At 42.5% G+C, this 14,841-nt stretch overlaps 1 protein-coding gene across 3 annotated transcripts in view; it reads left to right on the top strand.

Moving 5' to 3' along the window:
* Klhl3 (kelch like family member 3) overlaps positions 1-14,841 on the top strand; it is a 116,061-nt gene that overhangs the window by 35,785 nt on the left and 65,435 nt on the right. For all 3 annotated transcript variants that reach the window (XM_004836194.3, XM_004836195.4, XM_013077954.3), the window contains 2 exons: positions 7,480-7,601; positions 14,648-14,810. In XM_004836194.3, the coding sequence (XP_004836251.1) occupies positions 7,480-7,601; positions 14,648-14,810 (285 nt within the window). The remainder of the gene's footprint in view (positions 1-7,479; positions 7,602-14,647; positions 14,811-14,841) is intronic.

The raw sequence follows: 14,841 nt of genomic DNA on the forward strand, positions 1-14,841 counted from the left end.
ATTTCACTTAAGAGTATGGCCTCAATATGCATCCATTTAGCTATAAATGACTCTAGTTTCTCATTCTTTATGGCTGAGTAGTACTCTACTTTATAAAAAAACCATATCTTCTTTATCCATTTTCCAGTCAAAGTGAGTCTTATACAGTATAACTGTGTACCTTATACAGTTCACCTGTGAAAGTTCACAATTCAAATGTTCATAAGTCAGGGGCTTATTGTATTCCCAGAAAAGCAAATATGTTCTCTTGTGCACTTATAATTTTGAAAACATATTTAAGTCATAGGAATCCCTGGTTTAAGACTTGTTCAAATAAGGGCCCCTTTTGTGGCATTTCCCTTTGCAATTGTTGATTTATTTTTCTTTGTCCACCAGACTGCACTGCACGAAGGCAGGGAGATGACTTGTTCACTGTTACATCCTTTGGGCTTCACACAGTGCTTGGCACACAGTGCCTAGCATGCATCAAAGGACACCTTTGATACATACTTGCTGAACAAATGCACAGATATCTGCCACAAGTGGATCATTTTCTGTTTGGAGAAACAAGATATGCTTGTTAGAATGACAAGCAAAAGATGAAAAGGGCTAAAAAGATAAGCAACTGGTGGAGATTCTCTGAATGCTTAGATCCTGAGGTGCCTAGCTGGGCTTCTTGGGAAAAAGTTAGCTTAGGAAGGCTCTTGGGTTGACCTTGAGATGCAAAAACTTAGTGCACTCATGTTCTGTTTCAAGATATACTTTGTCAAACTGTTAGAGGTGAGTGAAGGAGCAAAAATGCTGCCAAGTGTGGTGCCACATGCCTGTAATCCCAGCACTCAGGAGGCTGAGGCAGGAGGATTGCCATGAGTTCAAGGCCAGCCTGGGCTGCATAGTGAATTCAAGGCCAGCCCGAACTACATAGAGACCCCTGTCTAACCAGCCAAACAACCAGCCAACCAACAAACAAAAGAATAACTCCTAAGCCCTTGATAGTTTCTGCCTCTCAGGATTTATTACTACTCAGCCATAAAAAATGAGAAATTAGAGACATTTATAGCTAAGTGGATGCACATTGAGGCGATACTCTTAAGTGAAATAAATAGGACACACATGTGTAAATACCAAATAGTTTCTCTGGTGTGAGAAACTGAAAGTGTAAATAAGGACTAAATGTATAATAGGTAATGTGAAATAGGAAGAAAAGGGGCAAAGGGGAAGGAAGTGGGAGGGCTGGGGGAAAGGCTAGAAGGGAATGGGATTAATATGAGAAAATGGAAAAATAGGAACAAAATCTTTGTAAATAGGGAGGAATGGAGGGGTTGGAGGGAGGGCTGGGCAAGGGTGAAAAATAAGAACCAAGAGAGACTCTGTAAAGGTGCAAATTTCCAATGATGAATGTCATTATATTGTATACCTAAAATGCACCAATGATTAGAATGAATAATCGATAATGCAAAATAGGAAGAAAAGGTCCAAAGGGGTAGGGGTAGTGGGAGGGGCAGGGGAAAGGAAAGAAGGGAAAGGAAAAATGCTGAGAAATGGAAAAAATGGAAATAAAGTCTTTGTAAATAGGGAAGGGTGGAGGGGGTGAAGGGAGGGCTAGGAATGGGGAAAAAATAAGAACCAAGATGCATTATGTAAAGGTACAATTCCCAATGAGAAATGTAATTGTGTTGTATACCTACAATGTACCAATAAAAGAATTTAATAAAGTGCAAAAAAAAAAAAGCTCATGGAATTATGAGATGTCAAAAAATAAAAACACCTTTTCTCTTTTTCTTCACTCCAAAACATGTTTTTATGCCAAGCACTTTGACACATACTGAGGATATCTTGACAGTAAGTTTGACAGGGTCCCAGCCCCTTGGTTCTTTCTTGCTGAGTATAAAGTCCTAACTTGTCCTCAGAATTTGGACCAATGCTTTGAATTTTGGAATATTTTAATCCAGGTCTTTGGTCAGGGTTAGCTTTAAATTATTGAAGGATTTATTAAATATGACTCAAAGTCTAGAGTTAGGCCAAATTTCAAATCTCAGCACTGCTTCTTTTTTTTTAAACTTTATTTTTTATTAGTTCCTATTTGTCATACATATTGGTCACATTCATCTTAGGGAATTTATACCTGTACATAATATATCTTAATTCTTTCTTTTCCCTGTACCTCTCACCACCATTCAACCCCTCCTCCCCTCCCCATTTACAAAAGTTTTGTTTCTATTTTTTTCTTTCATCCCCCCCCCCCCGTTTCCCTTCCTTCCCTTCTCCCTCTCCCCTTCTTTTATACAGATCTCTAATATACTACAAGGGAGCATTGTTGTTGTTGGGTTTTTTTGGTACTGGGGATCAAATTTGGGTCCTTGCACTTGCGCAGCAGGCTGTGAAACCACTGAGCTAAATCCCCGGCCCGAGGGAGCATTCTTAGAAAATCATTACTGTTTTTGATTCTCTAGTTTTTCTTTTACTTTTTTTGTTAAGTGAAGTTTTAGCTACTTAATGTTGAAAATTAGAAATTTCAGCTTTGCAACAGAGCAAAAAAAAGTCCCTCAGAGTTCTCCTGTCTGGAAAACCGTGTGTTAACCTCTTGTGGATCATAGAAACCTATAATGCTAGGTCATCCTCCCAGAAAATCTAAACTTTTTCATCCCCCCCCCGTCTCTCTCTCTCTCTCTGTCTCTCTCTCTCTCTCTCTCTCTATATATATATATCTATATAGATATATAGATATATAGATATATATGCACACACTTTGGTTCAGGAGCTCAATTCTCTCCATGATTCTGGTCACAAACCAAACTGGAGAAGAACTAAATCAAATTTCCCCATAAGATCAACATTGAACCTAACCATTGAATTTGATTCAGTTTTCATTCAACTTGGTTTGTGACCAGAACTGTGGAAAGAATAAAATTTGTGAACCGAAATATATCTGTCTATATCTCTATATCTATCTATCTATCTATCTATCATCTATCTGTCTATCTATCTATCTATCTATCTATCTATCTGTCTACACAAATATAACTTCAGGAGTTTCCATTGATTTATCCCAAAGTTATAAAAGTATAACCTGACTCTGGAGTGCAAATTCTACAGACCGTTAGTCCAGGCTCCAGTTGCCCTCTCATGGGAGGCCAGCTGAATGAACCTCTTGCTTCTTGCAGTCAGGATGCTCTTTTTCAGTCTTTTTTCTAAGGGCTAAATTCTTAAACTAAGAATTGACCATCTTTGATTATCTTTTGCAGTATGATTATCAAGGGGACACTTATTAATGAACTTCTTAATAGCTGTTTGGAAACAGAAGTTTAACTCTGGTTTTCTTGTTTATGTTGCTTTTGTGTATCTCAACAAAAACTCAAAAGAGACTGTAAGAACCTATTTTATGGGTGGAGGAGGAATCCACCATCTTTTTTTTTTCATTAAGTTTATTGGTACATTTTAGGTATACAGTATGATGACATTCATCATTGGGAATTTGTTCCTTTACATAATATATCTTGGTTCTTATTTTTTCCCTATTCCCCTTCAACCCTTCCATCCCTCCCTATTTACAAAGACTTTGTTCTATTTTTTCTTTTCTCATTTTTTTCCCCTTGTTTGCTTTCCCCTACTCCTCCCACTTTCTCCTCTCCTTTAGGCCTTTTCTTCCTGTTTCACATGAACTATTATACATTTTTATTCTTATTCACACTTTTAGTTTCTCACACTAGAGAAACTTCAGTATTTACACATGTGTGTCCTATTCATTTCACTGAAGAGTATGGCCTCAATGTCCATCCATTTAGCTATAAATAACTACTTTCTCATTCTTTATGGCTAAGTAGTACTCCATTTCATAAAAAACCCACATCTTTATCCAGACTCCAGTTGATAGGCAATTGGGCTGTTTCCAAGCTTTAGCTGTTACAAACTGTAGCGCTTTAAACATGGGTGCACATATATCACTGTGGTATGATTCTTTTAATTATTTTGGAAAGATACCCAGCATGGGAATAGCTGGGTCCAGTGAGACCTCTAATCCTAGTTTTTTGAGGTATCTCCATATTAATTTCCAATAACAGTGGTCGCACCAGTCTGCACTCCCACCAACAATGGAGCAGGGTTCCTTTCTCCCCACACCCCCGCCAGCATTTGTTATTTGTTGATTTCTTGATAGCAGCCATTCTTTCTAGGTTGAGGTGGAATCTCAGTGTTGTTTTCATCTGCATCTCTCAAATGACCAGTGATGTTGAACATTTTTTCATATGTTTATTTGCTGCTTTTACTTCTTTGAGAAATGTCTGTTCATTTCAGATGCCCATTTTTTAACTGGGACTTTAAATTTGGGGGGTCTGATTTTCAAAAGTTCTTTATATAGTCTAGATAGTAGTCCTTTGTCTAAGCAACAGCTAGTAAAAAATTTTTCCCACATTGTAGGTTGTCTCTTAGCTCTGTTGGTTGTTTCTCTTGCAGTACAGAAGCTTTTTAATACGATGAGATCCCAGTTGTTGATTCTTTGTGCTAGTTCCCGTGCTACTGAGGTTTTGTTCATCAAATCTTTTCCTACACCAGTGTCTTCAAGAGTTCGACCTAACTTATCTTCCAGCAAGTTTAGTGTTTCTGTTTTAGTATTTAAATCTTTGATCTACTTCGATTTTAGTTTAGTGCATCGTGAAAGATAATGGGTCTAGTTTTAAAATGTGGCAGGTTGAAATCCAGTTTTTCCAGCACCGTTTATTAAAGAGGCTATCTTTCCTCCAGTGAGGGTGGTTGCCTTCTTTGTCAAGGATAAAGTAGCTGAGTATGTCTGGAGTTGTTTCTGCATCTTCTAATCTATTCCACTGATCCTCAAATCTGTTTCTTTGCCAGTGCTATGCTGCTTTTTTTGTGTTTTTTTTTAAATCACAGTGGCTTTGTAGTATAGTTTCATGTCGGGGATTGTGATACCCCCTTTCATGTCTTTGTTGCCTAGAATTGCTTTTGCTATTCTAGGTCTCTTCTGGTTCCAAATGAATTTTTGTATTGTTTTCTCCAGTTCTGTGAAATATACTGTTGGGATTTCAATAGGGATTGCATTGAATCTATATAGCAGTTTTGGAAGTATGGCGATTTTTACTATATTGGTTCTTTCTACCCAGGAGCAAGGGATGTCTTTCCATTTTCTTACATCCTCTTTAATCTCTTTTTTCAGAGTACTGTAGTTTTCAAGGTAGAGGGCTCTTACTTTCTTCATTAGATTGATTCCTAGATATTTCAGTTTTTTGGATGCTATTGTGAAATTGTTTCCCCAATTTCCCTCTCAGTGAGTCTGTTATTTGTGTATAAGAAGGCTATTGTTTTTTGAGTGTTGACCTTATATCCAGCTACTCTACTGAATCTATCAATTAAGTCTAGAAGTCTTTTGGCAGAGTTTTTTGGGTCTTCTTTGTAGAGTATCATATCATCAGCAAATAATGACAGTTTAACTTCTTCCTTTCCTATCTTTATTCCTTTTATTTCTTTCTCTTGTCCAATTGCTGTGGCTAATGTAGGAATCCACCATCTTTTCCTGTTTCCTTTACATCTCTCTTACCTTCCTTAGGGCTCTCTGAGCTGGGACCTTTTCACCGGTCTCCATAGCAGTCAGAGAAGATAGAAGAGAGTGGAAGGCTCTGGTTTACCTGGCCTGACGATGAAGAAAATGGTCAGGGTTTGGAAAAAATTTCCCAAGTCATTCAGATCTAGGACTGTATCAGGAGAAGAGGATTCATGGAGGAATTATGTGCAGTCCCTGCAGCTTGAAGGTGGGCGTCTGCAGCCTACACACTGTACTGTACTTTATTTTCTTGGCTCTCGCACATGAATTCCACAGAAAGAAAACAACCACCCAGGCTCTGTTCTTACACTCACATCAGGGCTTCTGAATGCCTTGTAGACTGTCTACCCTTTATTTTATTCTATAAAAGCATGTGTTGACTGTCTTTCCTTCTTCCTGAAATCAGCTGCTTTTGCTGAAAGACCCTGATTCTAGGTAAACCCATGGATTTCCTGGAGAGTGGAGGCAGAAGTCAGAGGACTGAGGACTGGAAATGAGGTGCCGCTGCTGGCCTCATTCATAGCCCTTCATTCTCTTTTTCCTGGATTATTATCAGGCCCTCTCAACTGTTTTCCCTGCCTCTGATACAACTTCCAATCTGCATCCAAACTTTCATTTAAAAAATACCCATTTGTTGATGTCATTCCCCTGTGTAAAACCTCGCAGTGGTGTTACCCTCTGGATAAAGTCCAAGCTTATTTGTACAACTTGCATAGGTCTGCAAGTCCTGGCCCTGTCTAACTTTTCATCTTCTGGTTCCTTGTACTGCACCCTGTGTAGAGCCAGTCTCTTGCTATTCCCTAACTCTATCCTCTAGGCACTTTCCTCCCTTTACTCTCTCTCTTTTTTTTTTTTTTGGTGGTACCAGGGATCAAATTCAGGACCTTATGCTTGCAAAGCAGGCAAGGCACCACTGAGCTAAATCCCTGGCCCCTCCTTTTACTTTTATGGAACCCACATCCAGCCAATCCTTCCTTACCTTTGCTGCCTGTGGAACCCCTCTTTATCCTCTAGAATTCACCTCAAAAATGATCTTCTACTAGGACCCCTCATGGGAGTTCCCAGGAGGAGTTTCTTTGCCCCTCCTCTGTGTTTTTGGGATTTAGGATAGCACAATGGTTACTGTTATGTAGTCTAGAATTGGACTCCCTGGATTTCAACCAAACCTGGCTCCTCCTCAAATGCATAATGAGGACAAGATGAATTACTTGCTGCCCTCTGCCCCCTGCCACTTACACATAAATTTTTCTTGTGCTGGGGAGTGAACCTAGGGCCTTTGTCATGTTAGGCAAGTGCTTTGCAACATCTCTAATCTTTGGGGATAATATTAATAAACTCATTGGTAAGATTGAAAGGGGCAATAACTTAAAGTGTTTAACACAGTGTTTGGTCTTAGTTTGTACTCAACAAATGTTATTTTTTCTGATTTCTGTGGCACTTTGTATATACCTTTACTAAGTTCTTGTTACTTCATTTATAAATATTTTTATGTATCTGTCTTACTAGACCTGTGTTCTTTGAGGACATTTGCAGATGTTCACTATGCCTAGAAGTTTATAGAGAATGTTGGTTAAGTGGATTATTGCATGTTGATTTGTCTTTAAAATGAAAACAGGCGGGCCGGGGATTTAGCTCAGTGGTTTCTGCACCTTCCTGGAAACTGCAAGGTCCTGAGTTCAATCCCTGGTACCAAAAAAAAAGAAAGGCAACGGACAGAGTAGGACATACTTACTTACGATTGGGTTTGTGGGTGACCAGAGATTCACAGTTAGTGTGACTTGATGTCAGCTGGCCTCCTCTGTGCCTGAGTCCCTTCTATTGCTTCCCAGAGCAGGGGCAGTATTTGTTGTTTCTAAGACAAGGCAGGAGGTTATTCAGAAGTTAAGCATACCCTAGGCACCAAATTCATGTTTTGTTATTGTTTTTGTTTTTATTGTGAACTCTAGGTGACATGTCTGAGAGTAAAGCCAAGAAGATTGAAATCAAAGATGTGGATGGACAGACACTCAGTAAGCTGATTGACTACATCTACACTGCTGAAATTGAGGTGACGGAAGAGAATGTGCAGGTAAATGCAGTCCAGCAATAGCTCAGTGTATTGCTTTTTTTTTTTTTTTTAAATATTATTTAATTTAACCCTCGCAACAACCAGTGGTCTCTAAAAAGGAAAGTAAAGCTCTAGGGAAGTCAGGTGGCTTCTCCTGGATCAGTGGCCAGTTGCTAAGCTAGCTGGTCCCTAAACTCCTGCCTGCCTGGTTCAGGTACTTGTGCCCACAACCACTAGGCAGTAATGTCTCTGAATGAACTTGGGCCCAGGAGTGGCAAGTCTTTTTTTTTTTTTTAATATATTTATGCTATATATAATTGTCCATCTTAGGATTTTGCTACAGAATATCACCCTGGAATTCTATTTTTTAAAAAAAATCACCTGGAAGAATTAGATGATGATTGTAAAATAGATTCTCCCATCATAACACTGTTTCTGTCACTTAGAGTTTTGACAAGAGATGTGGTTGGGGACTGAAGAACTTTATGAGAAAGCCTCATTCTTCCATCAGCTGGATTGCGTCCAAAGTATTTCACCTGAATTTCTTGGCCAACTTCTAATCCTAGGGCACTGGGATGTTTAATCTTTCATTGATCAAGTTATGTGTTATGAAGTAGTACTGCAGTCATATTTGGGTGTAGTTTTACCATTACTCCAGAGTCTCTGATTTCAATTATTGTGGCAGTATAAACAGCTCCAAATTCTAATTGGTATTCTTGGTCATCTTTACAGATTTCAGTGTTGAATTCTCTTGCCTCATGCATTGCACTAGGTGTTGGTGCAAACACAGAATATGTTTCTTCATCCACTTGACTAATAGTTACACCTGTTTAACCTTGAAGTCTTTTTAAATGATATCCACCTGGTCCAACAAATTTTGCTCTTTTTGATAATGGAACTTCAACAGTTTCTTGTGCTGCCATGGCTCACAGGAGACTCAGGAGTGGCAAGTCTTGAACTCATGTCAGTTGAGTATTTTGTGAGGGAGGAACCAGAAAGTTAGGTGACCTATCCGCCCTCAGGGTTTGAGTATTGGATTGTGAGGCTGTTAACATTTTTTTTTTGTTTCAACATTAGTCATCCAAATGCCCCTGAGCTTATAGAACTGCCACGCACCAGGAGCATGTGGTTTGACATGTGTCGTCTATGCCTTTTCCCTCTTTCAGTTCCACCTCATCCTTGGCCATGTGGAGCCTTGAAAAGAAAAGAAAAGCCATTGAGGACAGTGCTTCCCCCAAAAGAGTGCGTCAGTATCTTGCCCCAGACAGGGAGGTGGTTGAAGATGTCACTTTTCCTTCTGTAAAGTAAGGGCCTAGGACTCTGGCCTCTGACCAGAGATGGCATTCATGCTGCTTGCCTCCCATTTGTTTTTCTTCTTCCTCCCAGAGCTTCTCCAGCACCCCTATTGACACCATGCCTCAAGGATTAATTTTCTGACCTGTAAAGCAGGAATTATGATAGTACCCATTCTACTGGGTAGTTAATGAGTTATAGACTGCCTGGGTTTGAATCCTGGCTTCTCCATTTTCTAGTTAAATCATCCTGGCAAGTTACTTCACTTAACCCTCTGTTTTCTTCTATATGGGCATACTAATCCTATTTAACCTGATTGTCAGGTGTATGTAAGGATGAAATGTATCAATGTAGGTGAAGTGCTTGGAGTTGTGCCTGGCACATGGTAAACAATAAGTGTTGACTATTATTACCTAGAATGGGGAGGTGGCAATGGAGTCATGTATTTGTGGAAGGTTTCACCAGGTTTTCTTCTCTGCCTGGGTGCTGATAGGGACTGGAGAGAAGGATCTAGTAGGGATTAGGATCCATGGTAAGGAGTGGTGGGCAGAGACTGAGCCAATCTGGCCTAGAAGTGTCTGGTAATTCTCCCAAGTAGAAGACAGTTTGGGATACATCCTTCCCTGGGTATGCCTGGAATGCTTGGCAAGACCAGAGACCCGGGGTTGGTGCTGGCTGTTGCTCTGAAGAGAGGTCCCTTTAAGAGATCTGTTAAGTAGCCAGATGGAGGGGAAAGCACAATCTAGAAGGTACAGGGCTCAGGGGCTGTCTCATTCACTCCTCCTCCCTCATGGTAGATTGTGTGTAGTCTTGTCTTATTCATTCAATCCCTCATTCAGCACCCATTTCCCCGAGCTCCTCCTTGGTACTAGCAGACAGTATGGCCAAAGAGGGTGCTGTGACAGGCTGTTTCCCCAAGAAGCAGCCGCCCTGAAGGTGGAGGCAGATTGCTACGCAAGCGGGTATCCTAGTCTGGTGGGGGTGGGGAGAGGTGCCCTGGAAGCAGGAAATAGTCATTGCTTACTTGGTGAGGACAGTCACAGCAGAGCTCACTGAGCAAATGCCACATGTTTGGGTCTAATCTCAGAGGGTGGCTGGGTGGTCAGGCTGCCCCCTCTGCTCAGTACCTAGGTCCCCACTGATTGGTGAGCTTCTTCATGTGTGTGGAATTAGGCTGGGCTGGCAGGTACAGTGGTTCTGCTGAGAGGCACCATGTGAGATCCTGAGGGAACTGTCATTATTTGGAATCAATGCAGTATAGGGACTATGCTTTTCCTTCTTCCTCTTCACGCTCAGCTGTGTTTAGGTCAGGATGACTTTGGGGGAAACAGAACAAAAAAAGCTTGTGAAGAAGAATTTAGATCAAAATCAAGATTCTTCACCCTATTACTTGTCTACTGAGACAGCTGCTCATATGTTATCTATGAAGACAGTGTTTGTTGAGGATTTAGTGCACTAAGGAGGTGAACTGGGGGCCAGCACAGGGGCTCTCCTGAGGCCAAAGGTCAGGGCTTGGTTTAATGACCAGGAGAGCTATACCTTGGTCTCTGGGAGTGACCCTGAGTTGCCCTCTGATGGTGGAAGTAATAGCAATTCTGACACTCACTAATCCTGATTATAAGCCAGGCACGTGCTAGTCACTGTGTGTGCACTACTGTATTCTCATGACCACCCAATGGAATGACCGAGATCGAGATCCCTCTTTCAAACTGATGATCGAAAAAGGGAAAGTAAGCTGCCACAGTCAGAGTGTAAGTGGTGGTGTGGAGAGCTGAGTCCAGTTCTCTCCCAGCTCTGTGGAGAACTCCAGTTTCCTGTTAAGTGAATGATTAGAACCTTGGCTTCAGCTCCTCATGACTAATCATAGTAGAAACTGACTTTAACCTTCCCTGAGCACTCTCTTTGTACCAACCACTATGTTCACTGCTTTAAATGTATTTCCTCATTTGATCCACACAAGCCTTGAGAGCAGTACCGTGATTGTCCTCACTTTACTTACTGTTAGGAGGCAGACACAGAGAGGTTAAGCAGTTTGTCCTCAGTCACATGGCTGGTAAGTGAAGTCAAAATGCAAAATGATACTTGTATTCTCAGGACCATTCTGCTGGCTTCCCTGTTCATCTGTACAGCTGTTTCTATCTTCTGTTCTGTCTTCTTTCTCTGAACGGGTTTTAATTTAGCACTGTTTCTGTGCCAGCCAGCCGTGTAGCTGGGGCAGAGGCCCTGGGTGGCCCCGTCACCTGGCACTCTGGCTGGTGCCTCCTGAGGAGCCTGGGCCTGCCTCCCTGGAGGTCCAGGAGTAGGTGCTTTAGGAGGCAGGGCATTTCCTTTTGTTTTTGCTAAAGGAAACACATTCTGTGACGGGATATCCTCTACTGTGTTTTCATGTTATCTGAGGGGAAAAAAAACAAAAAGGGCCTACCATGAAAAAAAGGAGGGCTGACCATTTGAAAGCTGAGGAGGAGACTACAGACTCTGCCAAGGGCCATTGCAGGGCCTGCCTTCCCAGGTGTAACGCTGAGGTGGTAACAGGCAAGACTGAAGGTTTTTGTACGGTGATCTTCCATTCCGATGGGTAGTCCTGGGAGCTGTTCATCTGGTCTCGGCCTCCTCCCTCCCTCCAGGGTCCACACAGTCTGCCCTGGTGACTCTACCAGGACAGTCTCACTTTGAAGCTGAGGGCTGGACATGGCCACCTGATTGTAAGTTTGTTCCTGCTGCCACTTGAAAGAGTAGTTTCCAACAAGAGAAGGTATGATGAAGTCCTCTCAAAGCACCACTGATGAGGGGAGAGGGAACTGAAGACAGTCACCTCATGGGTGTTTTTGCTTATGGGAATTTATTCTGCACTTGGATCCAGAACCTACCACCCCATTGAATTGGACCCCAGTTCATTCCTGAGATGCATTGTCTGAGCAGAGATCTATCTTCCAGCCTCCAAATCGTCCTCATCAGTGTGCTAATTTCTTTGACTTTTCTTCACGCTCTCCCATATGAAGCAAGTAGAGGGAAGCAAAGGGCCTTAGCTGTGTGAGTCAATCTCAGTGTAAGATAAAAGAGCTGGAAAGAGCAATGAGAGAAACAACAAGCCCTGTTCAGTTTAGGAAGCCAATTCAGGAATGCTCTGGGGCAGGATTGGACCCAAACAGGATGAGGGGTGTGGAGAGGTGGAAAGCCTCCTAAGTTTTGTCTATTAAGTGAAGAGTAGAGAAGCTGAAACCTATATGCGTAGCTCTGACCAGGGAGGTTTTAAAAACTGAAAGTGTAACATAAGGAATATGTTCAAGAAACATTTATTATTATACTTCTCTGGCTGGTTGTAGTGAGCTTGAGAATGTAAGCTTCAAGGCATGCTGCTGTCTTCCTGGTGAGGAAAGGAGTGTGATCTTGCTGAGACTTGGCAAGAAGTGCAATCTGGGAGTTACTGTTCAGAGGTAACTCCAACACAGAGCCAGTAAGTGCCCAGTTTGCCAGAACTGAGGGCTCTCCTGAGACATGAGGCTTGTGCTAGGACTGGCAAGGTTCAGAAACACCAGGATGATCGGTCAACCTATGGCCCTTAGTTCAGGCTTTGTAGCTAGCGTTGACCCAGGGAGGTGCCATGGAAGTCATTTGGGACCTGGGGGCAGAGCTTCCCGTTCCTGGTGTGTATTCAGCAAGAATGGTTAATAGATCTACACTTAAATAGCTGCAGAGACTAATCTGGACCTGAAATCTATTTGGCCAGGCTGAGCAAGCTCACAGGTTAATTGACTTTCCTAGTTTATGGCTCCTTAGTGGGGATAGAGCTCAGGTGGTTAGATTTGGATCCTCGCTGTGTCACCTATGGTCTACAACTCTCAGGCGAGGGTGATTTTTATCATTTTATTCCTCAGGAATGAATCAGTGGGCCAGAAAATACCAAGGACGCAGTGCTGATTTACTGCTGTCTTGCTGGGGACAGGGGTGAGTGGAAGAGAGCGTGGAGGAAGGGAGGAATACCAGGTTTTCTAGAGCTCAGCCGCTGTGAGGGAGAAGTTTAAGCTGGTAGGTAGATCTCTCTTTGATGAAAGTAGACATACTCGGAGTATGCCCACTGATAGTGGGGGTCTTGATGGTTACTGCATGTGGGTAGGGTTATTAAAGGGGGACCAGCGGTCCCAGTTTTCATACAGAAAAGTCCTGGGAAATGCCTCAGTTCTAGGCCAACCAGGGCAGTTTGTTACTAGTGGAAAGACAAAGCTCAAGCATGGGCAGTGGGGCAGAGTTTTTGGCCTGAGCACACAGATACAATGAGAATCAGAGTTAAGGGCTCAGAGCTGTTTTGGGCAAAGTCAAGGTCTAGAATTTAAATCATTAAAAAAAAAAAAGACTTGAAGTGCTCAAAAAAAAGAAACCAAATATGTCTATAGGCCTTGTCTTCCTGGTCAAACCCTTGTGTATAGGGTCTCTGTGAGCCAGGGGAGCAGCTGAAAGGCTAGAGTCAAGGGGACTGTTTGGGGGTAAATGGATGTTGGGGGTCTTCAATCTTACTTAAATCTTAGCCTTAAATATTACTGGTCTAGTCTCTGATTTTTTTCCCCCAAATTTCTTTTTAGAAAACCATTCTGACTCCATACTCCTTACATGGGGTAGCAGAGCTGGAGTGGAGTAGGGCGGGCTTTGGCTGTCATTCTGTGTTTTTTGACCTTAAGAGCAGGCTTCAGCAGCAGTGAGAAAGTCCTAAGGAAACCTGACAGGGGTTGGCAGCCTGAGCACCCAGCTGGCCTGCTCAAGCCAGTCTTCCCTGGCTCTCAGGAAACACAGACACACACACACACACCTGAGCAAGAACTATTTCTGTCTTCCAGAATGCAGGATAAATACTCATGTGGCCTATGACCTTTTCAAAGAAAACTCTGCTCTCCTTTCTCTGAAAATGTACCCAAAGATGTTCTTTACTTTGTACCTGTTGGGCAGGGGAATAAAATGTGCTTGCCTAAGTCCCAAGGGATTTGAGAGCAGTCTCTGGTTCTGCTAGACTCTAAGCTCCATAAAAGGAGCGTCTTGTTTATTTTGCTTCCCACTGAGTCTCAGAGCCTAGACCAGTGCCTGGCACATAGACCCTCAGCAATTAAGTTGTAAACAAATTAGGGAGTGACTGGATTAGGTATATTTCTGAGTGAAAACAGTACACTAAAGGCTGTCAGGCAGCAGTTCTCAAACTTGGATGACCATTATGAGCATCTGGGGAGCTTTAAAAACACCCAGTGCTCAGGCCATACACCATACCTATAAGTTAGTCTCTTCAGGGGTGACACCTGGGCATCAGTATCAAAATCTTTCAGGTGATTCCACTGCACAGCCGAGTGTGGGAACCTGTGCTAGAGTTTGTGTCTGTGTATGCACATGCGCCTGCATGTGCCCACACGTGTGCATGTGGGCAGGGTTTTGCTGTGCAGTGTGGCTCAGCGATCAGTAGGTTCAAATATCACCTGAGTTCTCCATAGATCTCTGGGCCCTCAGGCCTACCCTAGACCTATGGGATCAGAATCTGCATTTTAATAAGGTCCTCAGGGATTAAGATCACCAAGGGAAGCATCACTGTGGGGGATACAAAGAATCTGCTGGTGCTTGTGTCCATGAAGTGGAGAGTAGGGGGAAGTAAGATTGGAAAGCAAGCTGGGAAATTTAAGTTTACTGGGTAGGCAGTAGAGAGCCAAGAACAAACTATAAACATGGGTGGAATAGTGTGTTAAGGGGATGAGTCCCTGTCAGTGGAATTCAGTGACTTAGAATGTCATATTCTCTTGCAGGTGCTGCTCCCAGCGGCCAGCTTGCTGCAGCTCATGGATGTCAGGCAGAACTGCTGTGACTTCTTGCAGTCTCAGTTGCATCCCACCAATTGCCTGGGCATTCGCGCATTTGCAGATGTGCACACCTGCACTGACCTTCTGCAGCAGGCCAATGCCTATGCAGGTAATGAGCAACCCGGCTGCTGTTCCTCCTC

This window comes from Heterocephalus glaber, unplaced genomic scaffold, assembly GCF_053883595.1.
Source record: "Heterocephalus glaber isolate CG9 unplaced genomic scaffold, H.glaber_assembly_v1.0 deba00001606, whole genome shotgun sequence".
Classification (NCBI taxonomy): domain Eukaryota; kingdom Metazoa; phylum Chordata; class Mammalia; order Rodentia; family Bathyergidae; genus Heterocephalus; species Heterocephalus glaber.